This window comes from Mirounga leonina, unplaced genomic scaffold (genome assembly GCF_011800145.1).
Source record: "Mirounga leonina isolate KUSES-001 unplaced genomic scaffold, KU_Mleo_1.0 Mir_96, whole genome shotgun sequence".
Taxonomy (NCBI): domain Eukaryota; kingdom Metazoa; phylum Chordata; class Mammalia; order Carnivora; family Phocidae; genus Mirounga; species Mirounga leonina.
This window is the reverse complement of record NW_023270871.1, coordinates 1,383,822-1,404,908: the sequence shown is the minus strand read 5'-3', so window position 1 is coordinate 1,404,908 and position 21,087 is coordinate 1,383,822. Positions and strand designations below refer to the sequence as shown.

Genomic DNA, 21,087 nt, shown 5'->3' with positions numbered 1-21,087 from the left:
ATCCAATCAGGGCAAATATTTCTTATGATACTACTCACAGATGACTAAATGCCTGACAATGGACTGCTTTTGTCCACTGAACTAAATGGAAGGTTCATTTGTTTTTGTTATTGTTGTTTTATTTTGTTTGTTTTCTTTTTATTGGGAAAGAGGTTGGGCTGGGTGACCCCTGAGGTCAGTCCAGTACATTTGGCAAGTTCCGGAATCACACCAGAATTTGTTATTGCTGTATTGTTCTGTGGGCCCAGTCTTCCTGGGGAAAGCATACCATTTCAGTACAAAGCTTTATGGCGTGCTTCATCACCTGTGAAGAGGTCAGAGGAAGAGGAGTCTAAAAGAGCAGGAGTAGCCAGATGAGAATTTGTGGAGTGACAGTAAAATGGGGTGTGAAGTTGCTTGACTGCAGAGTGCCTGTAAAGCATGTGGAAATGTTTCGGGCGGGAACGGACCCAAGCCTTACAGGGACCCGCGGAATGATCCCACAGAAAGGCAGCAGCTTTCACCTGGGTGCTGTCTCCCTCCCTCCCACCCTCTGTGCCTTTCTTCTTTACAGCTACTAGTCTTCTACCTTTACCCCACCCCGCCTCCCTGTGCTAAACCCACAATTTCCTGTCGCATTACGGCAAACTGGGTTGAAGCCCTAAAAAAAGAAAGAAGGAAAAGGAAAAAGGAAGTCTGTGGGAGGTAGTCAATCTCGGTGGTTATGAGCCCAGACTCTGGAGTCAGCTAGAGCTGACTGTGCTCCTGCCTACACCACTCACAGGCTGTGTGAAGGTGAGCTTTCTAAGTCTTGTTTCCCTTATGTGTAAAATGTAGACAAGGATAGTGTCAACTTCCAAAGGCTGTTGCGAGAATTATATGTGCATGTGACAAACATAGCTCAATGCTGGACTCACAATAAATGCTCAAAAAATGTTAAATATTATTATAATTAAGTACTACTACTAATAATAGGCAGATTAGAAATTTGAAATCAGAAACACTTAATATAGAATAGATGCCCAATTACCTTAAAGGATGAGATAAGCAGATTTAATCTAAATACAAAACCAAAACAGACAAAAACTGATGAAGGACAACACAAAGTTCTTTCTCTCTCTCTCTATTTTTCTCTCTCCCTTCTCTCTCTCCCTTTCTGCATCATTCCTACCCCCGCCCCCCGGCCTTTCTTGAAATGTACCAGACATTGGCCTAAGCCCTAGGGAAACAGTAGTGAGCAGAAGCAAACATGATCCCTTTCCTCATAGAGCTTACATTCAGTGGGAGAGGCAGTGAAAAAGCCATACAATAAATGTATACCTGCACAATATGATACATGTCACAAGGAAGGACGATGGTGTATGGCCCATCACAGGAGGCTTGACCTAGATAAGAAGTGACCTGTGCAGAGAGTTCTGAAAGATGAGGATTAATTGGGGAAAGGCATGAGGGAAGAAGGGGATTAGCAGAAGAAATGACTTGTTCAAAGATCTGAGAGCAGAACAGGATGGCCAGAGTCTGGGAGACAGAGGGGAGCAAGGTATGAGCAGGGATCTCGTCGAAGAGAAGCCATGAGTGGGTTTTTGAGTATGAGGGCAATGGTCAAATCTGAGAGTCAAGAAGATTCCTCTGGCTGCACAATGGAGGATGATTTGGAGGAGATGATAATAGGGCAGGTAATTTGTATAAGGTATCTCTAATTTCCCCTTCCTTCATTTCTAACAGGTCTTTTTTAACTCCTGCTTCAGGGAGCTTCTTCAGGACAGAAAAGTAGAAACTGTTGGAAATCCCTCCTCACTTTAAAGGACTCTATCCAAAGGCAAATTAATCTAGGTCACTCCAAGGGAGAGGAGAGGAGGGGAGATTTTGAGAGCAAAGAGAAAGAGGAAGAGATGTGTGCCCACTCCCTGGCACTTCCTGGGGAGCAGCAGAGCCTCAGAAGGGAGCATGTGAGGGACCAGCAAAAGTTGGAACGGCCTCTGCGAAGACATGTGCCACTGGAGGCAATGTGTGGGCTGGGGTAACTGAGGTCTCAAAGGCAACAGGCTGGGCCTGGGCCTGATGACTGCAGGGTTTCCCTGATGACTTGGTCTGTGACCTGAGGCACCGTGCATCTGTGCATTTCTGTGGGCAGAGGTGGATTGCTGGAGTTCGAGCTTAGGCTGATTTAAAGAATATAAAGAATGTTATGTTCTTGCATACCCCAACTGTGGTTGCTAATTCATAGCCACTCAAAATGGACGAAGGAGACCACTGTAGTAGTGGTAGTAGAGTAGTAGTAGAGACTGGGCTGGTGGTGTAGACATGGGGAAAAATGGACAAATTGAAGAGATATTTAGTACATGAAATTGACAAGACTTAGTGATGTTTTGGATACGTTAGAAAGGGTGAAGTAGGGTTCAAGTGGATCCCGAAGTTTTGCACTTGCATAACCGAATAAATAGTGTCACCATTTATGGAAATACGGAAATTTGAAAAAGACCAGTTTAGTAAGAAGGGTCATAAATTTGGCTTTAACATGGTGAATTTGAGGTATCACTGAGATGTAGGAGTACAGATGTCCGGAAAGCAGTTGAACATATGGGTCTCTACTGCAAAGGACAAGATATGCATGAGTCGTCTGTCTATTGCAGCAATTACATGCCATGGTCGTGCATTAAGAGACTGTCTAAGGAAATAACATAAAGGAGCAAAGAAAGAGGCCTAGAATTAAGCTTTAAGGAACCCTGACATTAAATGTTTTGGTATTAGAGGAGAATGAGCCTACAAAGGAAGGCCAAGAAGGGGCAGCCAATGAAGTAGGAAGAAAACCAGGAGTGCTTCCACAGCAGAACTCAACAGAAAGGGACCATGTAATAGCAGATTAATAATTAATATTAATAACATGAGATATTATTAATAGCCTGCATCATTAACAGACTTTTTATTTTTTAATTTTTTTGAATATTTATTTATTTATTTGAGAGACAGAGCGTGAGAGCAGGGGTTGGGGCAGAGGAAGAGGGAGAGAATCCCAAGCAGACTCCCCACTGAGTGTGGAGCCCAATGCAGGGCTTTATCCCAGGACCCTGAGATCATGACCTGAGCCAAAATCGAGAGTCAGATGCTTAACTAACTGAGCCACCCAGGCACCCCATTAACAGACTTTTAAAATTTGTAATAGGTTTAAAAGTACTTCTAGAATTCTCCTCCTTCTCCCACCACAAATGATAACAAAAACTAAAAAAACAGTAAAAAGTAATAAAAACAATTTAAAAAACTCTCCTCTTCACAAAAGTGAAGCAGTAGAATTATCTGCTGTGGGGAACAAAATCTAATATGTTTATTTAGTGCATGAGACTAGGAAGAAAAGGTAACAGTGTTCCTTTGGCAACTTCAATTCAGTATTTATTTCTTTGGCTCCTACTCACACACCAGCCACTGCTGATGTAGGAGGTAATAAATTCAGTGTTTGCGGAGATAACCCGTGAAATCAAGCCACCTCACAGAGAGGGGGGCCAAGGAAGCAGATACCTCAGCTTTAAGGAAAGGCACTCATTGTGAGAGGATGGGATATAATTTTTTCAGATGCTACAGAACCTCACAGTTCTGTCTCTGAGGCTCTAGCAGGCCTGAATATTCCAGTCCTCTGAAGTCGGTTCAGGCCTAGTTAAAGAAAAAAGCAGGTAATGCTTCTCATCACAGTGAGCCCAGTCCTGCTATAAATGCTTTACTATTCTGTACTTCATCAACTGGGCTTGAAGCAAACATATTTTTCAACAGGCACTTAAAAGGTTAGCTAAACACATCATTTCTAATGTAAGCAAATGCTATTCAATCCATTCAAGTTCACTCTTGTCAAAAAAGAGGGATGAAACAATTATCCAGATAATTCAGCTCTTAAAGAGAACACTTGAGATCAGGGATCCTACAGCTCAAATTCATGGAGCCATGGAGGTATAGTTCTTCACCCCTACCCCTAACATTTCAGCTATGTCTATTCTACAAAAGACAAAAGCACCATTTTCCTGACTTTCAAATGATATTTCTAAAAACTGCATATTTTTGGCAAAAGCTGTATTTATTTTCATGGAATATCACAGTGTAAACCACAAATCTGATAAATAAAGCATTCCCTTCCTATTTTCTATGTGGTTTTCTCTTTTATTCAGCCTAGCTTTGTGACTATTTTATGGCACTAAAGACAGGCTATATAAAATGCCACTCACATGAGTTTTGTATTTCTTCAATCAAATCTGGACCAACAGATTGAATAAATTTGAACTCTATCTCCAGTAGGAAATAGGCAAGAAGTAATCTACATAATCCATTGATAAACTAGATCTATTTTGATGATTAGAATCCATATATACATAAAGATAAGGAAAAATATTAATGTATTAAATAATCGGAAGATTAGATATTTTGATTTTCAGAGCCATAAAAGGACCTAGACACAATGATACCACAGTAGCCGAGAGCATACCTCTCATCCGGATCTTGGTGTCTGTGTACCATTCTCAAATACGATCAACAAGATCGTACACTGGATAAGTGGCCTATTTGGGTCTGGAGGAAGGAATAATACACTATGGGCCTGATAAAATCCTGTTTTATCAGAAAGCAAGGAGTCATTTATTAAAGACTAATGGTATCTTATAAAAAGGAGGCAGCTTAAAAGTGCTCTCACTGCCTGAGAATGTTCACCTAAAATAACCAACACCAATACCATCCTAGTAAACTTAGCAGATTTTAAAGGAAATTAAAGCTCTGTATACATCTAGAAAATTGGAGTAATCACACAAGGAACTGAAAATTAGATTATCATTAATTGTTTTGACAATAGCACTTTTACCTAAAGAAAATGGAATAATGTATTTAAGATATTCAAGGAAAGAGAATGTGAACTAGGGATTCTATATACAGCAAAACTGACAATCAGGTATAAAAGTTAAATCTATACTGTTATCAGTATACAATACACAATATCCGATACAACATACATGGAATATTGTTCCCTGAGCCCTTCTTGAGGAATCTACTGGAGAATGAGTTTCAGGCAACAAAATTACCAGAGAGACATAGACATAAAGATGGGTGGTGAACATCAAATATTGGTGGAATCAAGACTAGAGGGGGAGAGTGTAATATGTAGAAGCTCTATGCGCTGTCAGTGTAGTTACACAAAAATAAAAATGGGAAGGTAAGAGAGAGATCATATAAAAATTAACTCTTTTTAAGTGATGGGCAACTAAATGCAGTTTTGTTTACCTTGACTTGGTAGAAAGGATCAAAAGTAACCTTAGATTTTTAAGGGAGCTATTGTTTACCGCTTCCCGATCAAGAGCATCCTGGAAATCTTTAAGTCGTCTTTCTTCATATTGTTTTTCTCGGAAAATTCTGTTCTGCCATAAAACTTCCTTTTCATGCCGAACATGCATCAGCTGCACAGCGATCCTGCGCTCCTGCTGGGACTGCCGCATCAGCCGATTAATCAACTGCTCCTCCCGATATGCCTCCTGAAAACACCATTGGAGGAGCCAATTATTTGTCAAGGCCATGTCCAAATTTCCCATTGGGTTAAGAAGCCTATGTATAAATAATGTGTACAAGGCAGAGTAGTCCTTGGCATCTACTTCTGTCATTTGATTTAAATTTGAACATGGCAAAAATCAAGTTATAAAAATGAAGATTTCCAACAAAGGTTGTACCATTTTGGTATCTGGAAGCACTATGATCTTGCAAGTCACAATGATTTTAAATGAATTATTACTTTGTTTAAAATCCAATGAAAAATAAATTAGGTGACTGTTTTCAAGGTTTTGTAAACAAAGGATCTGATTCTCAATTTAAAAGCATGTTTTCAGAAATTTGAAATTCCTGAAATAAGTACTGGTTGTAATTACAAAAACAAATGCAGACTTTGGCTGAAGACGCAGATCTAGTTAGTTGCCAGTTTGGATATCTCACTACCTGTGTGAGAAAAAGCTGCAATCTGATGGAATGGGAAGACTGGAGCAGAGTCTAAGGGGTCATGACCTACTGTTTGTCTCAGAAAATCTGATTGGTTGTAATCTGAAAGAGAAACCAGATGCATTCTCCTGGCTCTCTCGTCTATTTTAAGAGAGTAGAAGGGGAGTCAGTATGTGAGCAGTGGAAAAAAGCATTAAATTGGGAATCAAAAGCCACTGCAGCTCCAGTCTTACCATTAATTGGCCGTATGGCCTTGGACAAGTAACTTGGATTTTCAGGGCCTACTGCTTGACAGGTGAAATGAGGGGTTTAGGTGGAAGATGATCTTCAAAGCCCCTTCAAGCTCTCATTCTGTCTAAACAGAGACATCATGTGGAAGGAGGAGGTAATTAAAGTTCTCAAGGGGGAAGACATAAAAGAATGCTTAAACATTGGAGTTGTCCATTTAACACTCAACAATCCAACTATTTAGGAAGAAAATCTAGCATTATTAATGATATTGTTTCAAATGATCTCTGCCACTATGAGATTACAGGAAAAATATCCTATATATTTCCAGAATCTGGAGGCAAATAATAATAACAACACTCTATAGTAAACTCCAAAACTTGAACCTGGGAATTATATAAAAATGTAGATTAAATAAAATTTCTCAACGGAAAATAAATATGAATTTTTTAGTAACATATATAAGCACAGGCCTCACCCCAGAGCTGTGATTTGAGTTTGATTCAGTAGGTCTGAGGTGAGGTCCAATTATTTACATTACTGAAAATTTCCAGGTGATTCTGATGCTGCTGGTCCAGGAATCACAATAAGAACCACTAGAGTAAACCAATAAACAAACTGAGAGGACTAACAACTTCTCCATGTTGTTTTCATTAACCTTTTTGATAATGTCAATAGATGCGGAAAAAGCATCTGAAAAAATTCAGTATCCTTTCAAGATCAAAACTCTTAACAAATTAGGTAGGGAAGGAATGTAACTCAATATAATGAAGGCCATGTATGACAAGCCCACAGATAACATCATAATCAATGGTATGATGCTAAAACCTATTAGCTTGCCAGCATTCCTTTAAGATCTGGAATAAGACCAAGATGCTTATTCTCACCGTTTCTTTTTAGCATAGTACTGGAAGTCTTAGCCAGCACCATTAACAAGAAAAAGAATAAAAGGCATCCAGATTAGAAAGGATGAAGTAAAATAGTCTCTGTTTGCATATGATATGATTTATATACAGAAAACTCTAAAGACTTCAACAACAGCAACATAAAAAATCTGTTCGAACTGAAACAATTTCAGTAAAGTTGCAGGATACAAAATCAATATACAAAAAATCACACATATAAAAATGTGTTCCTATATGCAATGAATAATCTGAAAAAAATTGAGAAAACAATCCAGCATAATTGCATTATAGCATCAAAAATAATAAAATATTTAGGAATAAATTCAACTAAGGAGGTAAAAGATCTGTGAACTAAAACTATAAAACATTGATGAAAGGAATTGAAGAATACACAAATAGATGGAAAGATATCCCATGTTCATGGATTAGAAGAATTAATAATGCTAAAATGTCCATAATATCTAAAGTAATCTACAGATTTAATAAAATCACTATCAAATTTCCAATAGCATTTTTCACAAAAATAAAAAAAAATACTAAAATTCATATGGAACAACAAAAAACTCCGAATAGCTAAAGCAATCTTGAGCAAGAGGAACAGAACTGTAGGCATTCCTAATTTCAATATATACTACAAAGTCACAGTATTCAAAACAGTAGGGTAATGGCATAAAAACAGACATATAGACCAATGGAATAGAAAAGAGAGCCCAGAAATAAATCCATGCTTGTACAGTCGACTGATCTTCAACAAGAGTGCTAAAGCTACATAATGGGGAAAGGACAATCTCTTCAACAAGTGGTGCTGGAAAAATTAGATGTCCACAGGCAGAAGAATGAAAATGTACCCTTAACTCACACTGTATACAAAAATCAACTCAAAATGTATTAAAGACTTACACATAAGACCCAAAACTATAAAACTACTAGAAGAAAGTACAGGGAGAAAAAACTTCTTGACATTGGTCTAAGCAATGATTTTTTTCTTTTTAATATGACCCCCACCGCACAGGCAACAAAAGCAAACATACACAAGTAAGATTGCATCTGACTAATAAGCTTCTACACAGTAAAGGAGACCATCAACAGAGTGAAGGGGCAACCTATAGAATGGGAGAAAATATTTGCAAATGTACATTTGGTTAATATCCAAAGTATGTCCTTTTTGGTCAGTATTTTCTTTTTTAATTGTGGGAAAATATACCTGACGTAAAATTTACCATCTCAACCATTTTTAAGGGTACAATTCAATGGTATTAAGTACATTCACAATGTTGTATAACCATCATCAGATTTTAGATTATTTAGTAAATGTTTTATGTAGATTTATTTTTCTGAGTCTATTTGCTGTGATGATGCGGACGTGTTCTGTTGATATTTGATTAAGAGTAACAGATAATAAATAAGGAAGATACATATATGTATGTATAAAAGACTAAATTTTGCAAACTGTCCAGTACTAAATTATTCAAGCAATATCTAAATATTTTACCTCTTGTGCTTCATGGGCTATTAACTGGTCCATTAACAGTCTCCGCCGTCTTTTCTCCCTTTGCTCTCGTGCAAAAGCATCCTCCTCAAGGCGCTTTTGGATTTTTTTAATATAGTCATCATCCGAATAAGTGTTTAACAAATCAGTAGTTTTCTGGCCGGCTGTATCTAAAGAAGTCTTGGAGGCACTAAGGATAATAGTTTTTATTTAGATTTTAAAAAAACAATGCAATCACATGCCACTACTTGTATCTATGAAGACCTCGGGAAATCCCTTGAATGCCCTGTTAATTTATTAATTCAAGCATTAAAGCAAATATTAGAACTTCATTGTGACATCCATAGCTTATCATTAGATTCCATTTGTCGCATTTCTAGACTCTACTTTGGGAGGTCATTAGCTTAGCCTTCTTTCTAAGCCTACTGCCTACTTGTTCTTTCACTTCTCATGATCTGGGTTTCTCTCCCTCTTCTGCCTGCTGTCTCTAGGCCTCTTGCCTCCCGTGTTTTGAGTCAAGAGTAAACACATTATTGATAACCAAAGTGTCAGGGAAGGCATACCTCTAGTCCTAACGTCAGGACACTGAGAGTACTTCCATCCATTACAACCCTCCTCTCCCTCATGCAAATGCAAGCTGCGTTATGAACTCCCAGTAACCTTCTGAATGCTTAGACCAATGGCCCAGCTCGTACTGGAAGGGCGGCAGCTGAAAAATGACTTGCTCGTCATGCCACACTGGCAAACACAAGACTGACCTAGCCTCTTGCCCAAGTCCTGGAAATCCAAGAAGACCTAGTTCGGTGCCTGTCCTACCTCATGTCCAAAATTAAAGGATCAGGAAGAGCCTGGTGGTGTTACCAACAGAAAGCAAATACACTCAATTTAGTGGGACAATGGTAGCTCAGTACAAGAATTTATAGGTTCATTCAAACGTTATCTTTAGGGGGCACCTGGGTGGCTCAGTCATTAAGCGTCTGCCTTCGGCTCAGGTCATGATCCCAGGGTCCTGGGATCAAGCCCCGCATTGGGCTCCCGCTAGGCGGGAAGCCTGCTTCTCCCTCTCCCACTCCCCCTGCTTATGTTCCCTCTCTTGCTGTGTCTCTCTCTGTCAAATAAATAAATAAAATCTTTAAAAAAAAAAGTTATCTTTAGAAGTAAAAGATACATTTTTATGTATATAAGGATCAAATAATCAATTCTCATCTGCATACCTCCTTACAAAATAAACAGAATACAATAGTACAATGGTACAAGATGTATCTTGTTACCTGCCAATAAATGTTTTAATATTATAAATATTTTTTTCATGTTGTAAGTTATTAATGTATTCAGTTTAAAATACAACTTACTATCTTATTCAAAAGTCAAGAACACATTAATATGGTATGTAGGAACTAAATTGTCATCAATTCCTATACAGAGCGAAGTATTCTTATAAAGCACAGTTAATTCATGTTTAATGAAGTAACAATTGCATGTCTATAGTATAGATCATATTGCGTTATAGTTCATTTTTTGTGCATTTGCTACTCCCAGATGAACTCTGAGCTCATAAGAAAAGTATCCTATTATACTCCGCTCTGTCCTGGTGCCTCATACTCCTGACATGTAGCTGATGTCTGCTCAACTTCAAATGATATGCTAAGAAGTATGATACAGAGTAATTCTTAAAAAAAAATCACACCCTGAAATTCTGTTTATTTTATCAACCAGGGCTCAACCTTCAGTTGTATTCTGTCACTAAAGAGTCTTTGAGCAGAAATTGTGTAGTTACCAAAGCCTCAGTAAGCTAAAATACAGAATTTAACCCTATTTATTAGTACAATTAAGTACTTATGAAAATTAGGGGGCATAACTTCTTAGATCATCCTTTAAAATTTGTATTATGTTTTTACTCAAACATTTTTTAAAGATCTTATTTATTTATTTGTCAGAAAGAGAGCAAGCACAAGCAGGGGGGAGAGGCAGGCAGCAGCAGAGGGAGAAGCAGGCTCCCCGCTGAGCAGGGAGCCTGATGCAGGACTCGATCCCAGGACCCTGGGATCATGACCTGAGCTGAAGGCAAGCACTTAACCAACTGAGCCACCCAGGCGTCCCTCAACTGTGCTGTTTAAAAGAATTTGCTTTGGATTGTACATGGCTTAATATACTTAACATGTTGCTTCTCCTTTATCAATCATTCTGTCCCCCACCCATCCATCTGCTGTCTCATTCCAATTAAGGGCTCAAGAAAGCTACACGATATTTACCTGAATAAATATTCGTTTTCCTAGATGTGGGTTTCTTGAGGGCAATTATTATGTTTTCTCTATATCTGCTTGTCAGGCCTCCACAGGGTTAGTAATTGGGTGTGTATGAATTACTAGTAATTGGAACCTTGGCCAAATTTGTGTATAAAGAGCAATGGCTAGGAAGAGTCTAAAGTAAATCTATGGATTCCAGTGTCACATTAGAGCAGGGGACAACCTCAGCTAAAAAAAAAAAAAAAGTAGCAGATAGCATTTATTATTTGTGTTAGAAAATAAAGACAGTAAGTATACAGGAGCTGTATTGTACACGTGGGGGGAAAGCAGCCATGGGAGCTCCTGCATTGCTCTCCCCGAGACAATGTTTCGTTCTTCCACAAAAGAAAGAAGATGGGACTTGGAGGTGACGTCCCTGAGGAACCGTTTCCGGAGCAGGCTGTGAAAGCGGCAGCTGCAGAAATTGCTCCTTGTGTTCAACTTATGAGATTTTAGTGCTTTCTGGAATCAAATAGTGTGAAGTTTTTGAAAGAGCCCAGAAGATGCTTGATTCTAAGCTAAAAATTCAGAATGCACTAATGCAGTGATTAATAAAGGGACTTAACAAAGGCCATACTGTACCATAACTTTTGTTTTCCTTAGAAGTTTGCTCCAGACCTATGCTTCCCAACATCCTTTATTTGGGGCCACCAGAGAAAATGCCTTTTGTGCAGCATACTGAGAGGGATTTGGAGTCCCAGATGAAGCTTCACAGTCACCGGTGACTGGTCCAGGGAGTCTGGCTGCCCCAGGCCCTATCCTGCTGTTCTGAGAATCAAAATGAGGATGTCTCTATTTCATGGCCTCCCAGTGCTAAGTCTCTGGTAAGACCAAGTGGAGGCTTCTGCAGAGAAAGAACCTGTGATAGACACCATCATTTCCTTCCCTTTTTCCTCAAAAAAACCTCAGAGCCCCAGGTTTATTCAGGAAAACAAAGTATCCAGCTAAAGACTACATTTCCCAGCCTCCCATTCTGCTAAGTGTGGCCATGTGACTGAACTCTGGCCAATAAAATGTAAGCACAAATGTTACCTGGGACTTCAGGGAAGGTTCTTAAAAGGAGCTATTTCAGCTATTTCAGATAACTACTTTTTGCCTATCTTCCTTCCTTATATCTAGAACATGGGCCAAATGGCCAGAGCCCCAGGAGCCATCTTGTATTATGAATGTGAATTTGAGGACAAAAACCACACAACAGGACAGTGGAGCTAAAGGAAACCCTCGGTCCTTGATGACTTTGGAGCTCCAACACATGCCCTGAGCTGCTTACATTCTCATTTCTATTACATGAGAGAGAGGTCAACTTTAACCTGCTCTTGTTTGGGGTTTCTAAAGCTAATTGATAGAAAGACCTAGGTTCAAGATGGGGGGCAAAGGCAGTAACGGTAAGCAGAGTGCATGTTTGCAGCTGTATTGTACAGGATGATCTTTAAATATTTAACAACTGACATGGCAAGGACACTAATCAATCAAAATGGGTGCTGGTGCAGGAATTAGAGGCCACTGCTGTGTTGGGTGTGAATTCTGGTTGCTAAATTGTGTGGAAATTGAGGGGTCCCAGGAAAGGGCTACAGGGAATACCATTCACCTACAAGTAACAGAAGTATTTCGGTATTTTAAGTTGGTTGCTCTGGTGGATACCATCTGCTTAACACTCCAGAGTGCATGGCAGGTGAGATGAGTGAAAGAGCTGGAAGAAATCCAGTGGTTTCATGGGCCAGTCCGGGGTGGGTGTGGTGGGGTTTGGGTGGTGGCTACTGGGTGGGTAGGCTTGGATTGTGTTTTCTTTAGTCTGGGGCAGAACGATAAATGGCAGTGGGAATCAGAGTAGGGCATCAAAAGTTTTTGCAGAGGGTAGAAGAAAATGTAATGTATGTATTCTTCATTTTGCTTTATTTTCCTTCCACGCCTGATTTCCTCACCACCTCTTCTTCTTTTTCTTATTTCTCCTCATTTGACTGTTTCTTTCCCTCAGAAATATTAATATGGAACTGATTTATATAGTTTGTGTCCGTTTTTCTTCTTTAACAGAGATTTAGTTCATATTCCACAAAACGTAAGTGAGTAGAATTTGGAAAGTTCCCATTTAAAAATGTGGAAGAACTCAAGTTTCTCCCACCTATGCAGACCTTACTCAATTATCTCCTGTGAGTCAGTGACCCCTAATAGGAAAGAAAAGGGGAGAGTATCTTTATCTTTAGGCAAATGAAGCCCATTAACCAGGCACTTTTTGCAATAAACTCACCGAACTGACCATTTCAGTGACAGTTAAACTCATTCGACAACTTTTTATTGCTGCTCCCTATGTAAAATGCTGAGCACACAACATGAAAGAAACCAACAAGCATCTAATAAAGGCTTTATGACAAATTTAAATTAGTGGTAACTTGAAGCAATTTTCATAAATGCATAAAAAGTGTGTGAACTTAGGATAGCAAGCATAGCATAGAAAAATAAAGTAACTTCCCATCTCATAGTAGCCACTTTCCCTCCTGATCTTTACAAAAGTTGTTCATGAACAATTAATCTGAATTTTAGTTCTTTTACCTTCTTTCATATACTCTCTTAATGAAGCTTCTACAAAGTAAAAAGATCTTTGGAGCAACTATTCCCCATAAACTCTTTCTAAGTATTTAAAAGTTACAGGTAGAATAGAATGTAGTTCTGTGATTGTTGAAGTAATTCACATCTCACCTTTCTTTGGCTTGGAGATTCTTTTTTATTAAGGCTTCAAACTTCTTAATCTCATTAGCCACATCCTTTAAAGAAAATTCATTATCAGTTTTCCACCTCTAAAAGCCATTGAAAATCTTCATTTACCATATTCACTTTACAAGTTTCCAAGGTGTTATGCACTACTAATTCAGGCTAATTAGGGGGCAAGATATGAAAAGCTGCATTCTAGAATATTTTTATAATTCTGATTCATTACTTTGAGACTAGGTTAAATATACCTAAAAGAGTGTGAAGCTGCCTTACCTGAATCATTCCATTCACAATTCTAGCTCTGACAGTATTTAACAAAGGACATTTAATGAGAATGAAGATATTCAAAGAGTCTCAGGCCATGGATTTTTATTTGCAATTCTTTTAAAGAAGAATAAGCATTTTTTCGGGGTATAAATACTTCTTCAAAAACTGTTGTCTTGCATGTTTTAAATATTTCTTGTGCAACCTTATTTATGCTATTAATTTGCTCTCTGAAGATTAGTTTAGCTCATCCTTTGTCTACTGCAAATCCTTATTAATAAACTTTAATCACCTCAGAGAAATATAAGAATTAAATACTTCTCTAAAATTTGGATCTGAAAAAACCTCTATGGGTAATATTCTTTAGGATCCAAGTACAGGATATTTTTTAAATACTAAAAAATAAAGAAATGTGGATTAACATAAAATGTATTGGATTTAGATATCAGAGAGACCTGTCAATCTCTACTTTACTATCCTGTGGACCAGAGTGAAACATGGTGGCTTTCTAGGTCTCAGTTTCCTTATTTAGAAATTGGGGGAGGGCGCCTGGGTGGCTCAGTTAGTTAAGCGACTGCCTTCGGCTCAGGTCATGATCCTGGAGTCCCGGGATCGAGTCCCGCATCGGGCTCCCTACTCAGCAGGGAGTCTGCTTCTCCCTCTGATCCTCCCCCATCTCGTGTTTTCTCTCTCTGTCTCATTCTCTCTCTTAAATAAATAAATAAAATCTTTAAAAAAAAAAAAAAGAAATTGGGGGAAATAATACAGCTGACATATAGCAGACGCTCAATAAACGGTAGCTATTATTCTTTTCCTTAGGTCCCAGGAGAGAATACCATTAATAATTACTGTAGCAATATGCAATGTAGACTGCAGGAATTAGTGTCAAAATGTAGTATTGCACCCCTATGAAACATAAGCAGATGGTATCCTGCTGGAATGACTGACAGCTGGTATGGTGTAATAAAGTATCAGTAGTGTAGGTATCTTAAATTTAAATACACTGATAGCAAGCAAACCACTTAACATTTCTGGTACTCATAGAAAAATAGAGCAGCATGGTGAGAAGGAATTGAGTAAAACATATAGTAGGAATGGCATATATATGGTATGTGTACCTTGACTGACACCTCTGTACCCATGGGGATTATGACCCATCACGGCAGCACCATTCTAGAATATTTTTGTGGTGACCACAGAATCCGTCTCAACACAGGAGTCCAGACTGGTACTGTCATTTAATAGGAGTTTCTTATCCCTGACCTACAGCTACATTCTCTCATTCTGAACAAATAACAGTATGATATGGATTAGATATGCACACAGTGGAGGGGTTTTGAATGAGAAGGAACAATGCCACCAATAATCTGAAAAGGAACTAAGAAGTTGGGGGCATTCTCTCTATATGTTTTAGAGAAAGATCATTCTTTCATTAAGACTAACATAACACCAAATTAAAGGATTATCACTTACCTCTGCCTCTTTTTTCTTTTTCATCATTTTTTGGGCCTCAAGTGCTCTCAAAGTACGATTTGATGCAGGTTTAGGAATCTGTATGATAGCTGCTTGGATTTTGGCCATTATTTCATTTTGTCGTCTTCTGCTCAAGCGTTGCTGAATATCCCATAGTTAGTTTAGTTATTCCACTCATCAGAATAACAGGCCATGTTACACACTCACAGGTACACATATATACATTTTTTAGAACTCAGCAATTTACCAATGGACTAGGTGTCACAACTGTGTAATGTTAGAAAGCAGGTATCAATATGACTCATTTTGAAAAGTATGTATTAAAACACAATTTTGGGAGGCACCTGGGTGGCTCACTCGGTTAAGCATCTGCCTTCAGCTCAGGTCATGATCTCAGGGTCCTGGGATCGAGCCCCACATGGGGCTCTCTGCTCAGCGGGGAGCCTGCTTCTCCCTCTCCCTCTGCCTGCCACTCCCCCCTGCTTGTGCTCTCTCTCTCACTCTCTCTCTGTCAAATAAACAAATAAATAAATCTTTAAAAAAAACAACCCACAATTTTGGAATCCTCAAATTATGCCTATCAGATGCGTGTATCTTCATTCTAGGTGATGACACTAAAAGAATAATAAAGGTGCCTCAGATACAAAGAATATAATTCTTTCCCAATTCTACCTTCTGACCTACCCCATAATGTAAAGAGAAAATGCTGTCTCTAAAGATGGTCTGAAGAGAAAATTCCATTTAGGAGATGGTTTCTAGGAGGACTTCTGGGGAACCCAGGAGACATGACAAACTTCCCCAAAATTTAGTCACACTTAAACAATGAGCTCAGAGACTGCTTCAAATATTGAATTAAATGCTGAATTATGTGATCCCATTATCAGACCATCTCTTCTCTACCCGGGAGTAATTATTTTAAGTAGAACATAAGCAGAAGTGAAAGAAAAAATAGTGAAAATCAGACAAAATATTTTAAAGAATAGATGATTTAAGAAGTAACATGTAAAACTAATCATGATTTTACTACTAAAATATTATATTAGAACTAATAAGATCATTTCTTCCTATATCCAAAGAAACTTTAACCACTAAAAAGTCAAAAATTATAAATAACTTAATTTTTTTCTTCATTTTACTTTCTAAAATATGAATTTTTTTGTAGTTGCAATATGTTGATCTTTTCTTAAGAAAACCAGGAAGACATAGGCTCTCTCTTTTGTCTTATTTGCTCCCTACCATTTTTTTTTTAAAGATTTTATTTATTTATTTGAAAGAGAGAATGAGAGAGAGCACATGAGAGGGGTTAGGGTCAGAGGGAGAAGCAGACTCCCTGCCGAGCAGGGAGCCTGATGCGGGACTTGATCCAGGGACTCCAGGATCATGACCTGAGCTGAAGGCAGTCACTTAACCAACTGAGCCACCCAGGCGCCCCCCTACCATTTTTTTTAAGTGAGAGAGAGAGAGAGCACAAGCAGGGGTTTGGGGGGGTGGGGGAAGGAGCAGAGAGAGAGAGGGAGAGAATCTTAAGCAGGTTGCACACCCAGCATGGAACCCGCCATGGGGCTTGATCTCACCACCCTGAGATCATGACCTGGGCTGAAATTAAGAGTCGGATGTTTAACTAACCAAGCCACCCAGGCGCCCCTGCTTCTTATCATTTTTAACATAATTTATTTCAGATTTAATGGTTTCATATTTCCTTTTTCCCAACTTTCTTCGGACACTTTCTGCATTACACTTAGGACATCAAAGTCAGACAGGCTGGTTCCTTCAAAATTAGAGTCCCAGCATTTGGTCTTGACTTAAACACTACTTTAAGAGTGCCTTGTCTCCTTACCATGCAATGCAAGGGGAAGCCCGGTGCTTTATCTACTCTCTGGCAAGTAATGAGATCATTCCAGAGTTTGTCTCTCATCTTTCCCTCCCTCTGCACAGGGGGCTGACTACATTCAGGATATGTTCATTTCTTATAATTCTAAATATATGAATTTAAAAAGTGATTTATAGTGCAAGGAGAAGAACTATAATTCTTTTGCCTGAGTTTACACATTCCATATATGTAGTCACCTGAAATTCTCTTGAAAATCTTTAATGATTCCACACACCATCACGTTCTCATGTACTTAAAGGCATAGGAGATCATTAAAGATTTTCAGAGAAATTTAAGAAGCAGTGGGGAGTTAGTCAAAGCAAGAAGGGCCAGAAAGAAGGCAAGAGATGTTTAAGGGGTTTGGAAAAGGAAGCAAGCAGGGTATGACCCCACATTGCCAGGATGAGAAAAATGAGGCAGGACAGGAAAACCAAGGGATTGCAAAAGAGGGAACACAGAGGGGGAATGCCCACTGTACACCCCTTAGTGGGGACAACCGTCCTAAGCCTTCACTGGAGTGGTTAGTAGCAACCCCCCATCGCTGATGCCTCTGAAGCATTAATTTCTACTGGACAACTTGAAAAGAAATCAAGTCGTCCTGCCACTCCAGAGAATGGCAGTTCTTGTTCTTGGTCACAAGGAGTGCTGATGGCACAAGTGGGAATGGAGGGAGAGTGAGGGAGAGAAAGGTGAGAGCAGGGTGGAGCCTGAGCAAAGGAACATGCAACTTGCACTATATTAATGCTTATGTAATGTGTACTATAGGCATAAATCGCAAACTGTATACACTATGCACTAATGAGTTTCTGGAAAAATCGTACTATAAAACCTTTTCAATATTAAAACATCTTTGTTCTTCCTTGAGTTTTTGAAATTTTTCAAGTTTCTAAAATGCATGCGGACAAGATCTTCTTTCATGTGTTTATATTTTTCTCGAAACCTGTGTGTAACCCGCATCAGATTGAAATCAGTTTGAAATCAGTGGTATCAGGTTTGTAAGTCTCTAAATGGAGAAAGCAGTTCAAAATATTTCATTATTAGAAAATAAAATGTATATTGTCATTAAAAGCACACATAAAATTTGTCTTCAAAATAAAATTTCTATGAATTACTGTTGTTGATGGTTAAAATAAATTCAAGCCCCATACTAGTCACTCATATCTTTAATTTACATGAAAACAATAAAAACATGATCTGAATCCTTTCTTATAAAATAGTTTCGTATATACTTTTACATTTTTTTGCCCTGAGTTTAATTTTTATTTTTTTCCTGGGTTTAATTTTTAATGAATGGTATTTGAATTCTTAGAGAAGTACATTTTCACAAAAATAATTTTATAAAACCAATCCAACATATAAGAGATAATATAAGAGCCAGATTCCTTCTATAACTTAAGCTACATCCTAGTAAAAAGTGAAGAAACATTAAAACTTCCAGGCCACTGGAAATGAGAGTCTAACGGTATAAGAAAATGAACTTCAAAGATGATTATAAAATGGGGCACAGAGCAACATGGCTAATGGATTTAACAAAAACTTGTATATCTAAAAGTAATCTCCTTAAAAGCTGAAAGACTTACTAAATTTTTTGTTCAAATGGAACTGTTGCTCAAACCATTTTTGGTTCTTGTCTTCTAAAGCCACCTCAGCAGATACAGGCACTTACTCAGAAGATCATTTAAGGACCTTTCAGATGACTTTGAGCCCTTACTCACCTTCCTGCTCTTCTCATCATTAAAAATGGCCTGGCCGCCATCTTCACAGAGGCAACAAAAGATGTAAGGTCTTTGAACATCCTACTCCTCTACTTCAACACATATCTATATCTTCGGCTTAATTATTATCCTCCCCCAACCCAGGAAATACCCACTGAGATATGGTGTAGCCTACGGTTAAGCGTGTGGCTCCAGAGTCACTCTGCCTAGGTTTGTTGCAACTTTACCACCTATTAGCTGCATTAAGTTGAGCAAGTTACAGAACTCTTCTGCACCTCAGTTTCATTATCTGTAAAATGGGAATAATAAAAGATAGGTAGCTTATAAGGCTATTGTGAAGATCAAAGGAGATAATATATATACACTACCTGGAACAGGGCTTTGCACCTCACTACGTACAACCAATAAATTTGAGTCATAACTATTATTATGTAAGACACCTGCATTTTCCTCCATCTGGTATCAAAGAAAAAGGCACGCCTAGTTCTTTCCTAAGATACCTCCTCCTCCACCTGGACCATCAGCTGCATCCTCCTTTCTTCTCCCAAGGACCTTGTTCCACTTGGCTCTCACACCAGTCATCTCCCGCCACTGGTTCTTTTTCTCAACCAGCCAGTTGTCCCAGTCTCTATGTCCATAAAGGAAACAAATAACTGCACATTTCTCATGAACTTCTCTCTTGTAGCCACCGTTCTTACCTCCACATTCCTTGAATAAACAGTCTATGCTCCTGGCTGCCTCATCTCAATTTAGTCTTCACCTCACCACGTTCCACACTACTCCACTGAAATATTTTTCTCTCCTGAGTATGGAAGCTCTAAGGGGATGGAGACTTTTCTTGTGTTGATTGTTGTGCAAATGCCTGACATACAATAGGAGCCCAATAAATATTTGTTCAACAAATGAATGATTGACTCTGGAAGGTCACCATGGCCAACATTAAACACAACGGTTTCTTGTTGGCCTCAACTACATAGCTCTTTACTGCACTTGCTCCTGTTGACTGTTTTACATTTTACAAAGAATTTTCTCGTATATTGTTTCCTTAAAACTATATATTAAAAAAAAAAGCCTAACCCCGGGGCAGGTAGAGATAATCAATCTTGTTTCAGCATCTGGGAAAATGGAGGCTGAGAGTGTTCCAGGGATTGGCCCAAAGTTACTCAGCTTTGCAAGTGAAGGAGGCAGAAGGCAAGACCAAGTTCTTTGGCTGTAAACCTAATCTGATTTCCAGCTCTCTGTGGGTGCTGAGCTCCTTCTGCCACCAGGCTCGTAAGGACATCCACTAAGAATAGACAAATCTGAAAGTGGAGATGGCCCTCACATCTATTATGTCATTGTGTCTTCAGAAGTTCAATTTAAACATTTAATTATTTCCATTTCTATTTAATGCATTGGATCAGTGCAGCACTCCCCTTTATCCTAGAGGCCTGGAAAAGTTAATGCACTTCATTTGTCATAAGGAAATAACAACAGGAATTGGAGAGAACTGTCAACTAAAAAGTTGTACCAATCAGTCAAAACACACTTGATGAGTATTTGCAACGTTCAAAGCATTGTACCAGGCATATTCCTTGAACTGGAGGGACTAAAAATCTTGTGAGGCCACATGACAGATAAATCATGAGAGTTAGCCACTCTGAGCAGCAGAAGGCTATCACCAGAGAGCGAGAACTACCTGTGCCCTAGGAGTTCCACAGGAAGAATCCATGTGTGCTGGGAAGGTTGCACAGCAGCGGATGGAGAGAAGTTTGTGGGAAGAGGAGAGATGAGAAGTGTGAGCTTGGGTGAAAGGGAGGGAAGAGCGGAAATATACAAGAGCTATTCAAGGACAGGCTGAGGATCAGTGTAGAAAAAACAAAGACTCGGGCGCCTGGGTGGCTCAGTCGGTTAAGTGTCTGCCTTCAGCTCAGGTCATGATCCTCAGGGTCCTGGGATTGAGTCCTGCATCTCCCTCTGTTTGTGCTCTCTCTCTGACAAATAAATAAATAATATCTTAAAAAAAAAAAAAAAGAAAGAAAAAACAGACTTTATCCTGAGGACTATGAAGAAACACAGAAAGACAGATTGAGCCCGTTTAGTGAAAGATCTTGAATGTCAGTCCAGGTTGGAGAGAGGATATAGGCAAAATGGAAGGTTTCTGAGCAAAAGAGCCCCATGCAAGTGGAATTTAGGAAAGATTCATCTAGCAGTCGATTGAGCTCTGGCAGGAAGCCGGAAG

The 21,087-nt window shown here is 38.9% G+C and overlaps 1 protein-coding gene across 1 annotated transcript in view; it reads right to left on the bottom strand.

Moving 5' to 3' along the window:
• Positions 1-21,087, bottom strand: part of LOC118006348 (sperm flagellar protein 2-like) — a 167,350-nt gene that overhangs the window by 128,625 nt on the left and 17,638 nt on the right. Inside the window, exons 4-7 of the mRNA XM_034998971.1 lie at positions 15,282-15,422; positions 13,533-13,597; positions 8,557-8,743; positions 5,289-5,477 (exon numbers count right to left, since the gene is read on the bottom strand). Of these exons, the coding sequence (XP_034854862.1) occupies positions 5,289-5,477; positions 8,557-8,743; positions 13,533-13,597; positions 15,282-15,422 (582 nt within the window). The remainder of the gene's footprint in view (positions 1-5,288; positions 5,478-8,556; positions 8,744-13,532; positions 13,598-15,281; positions 15,423-21,087) is intronic.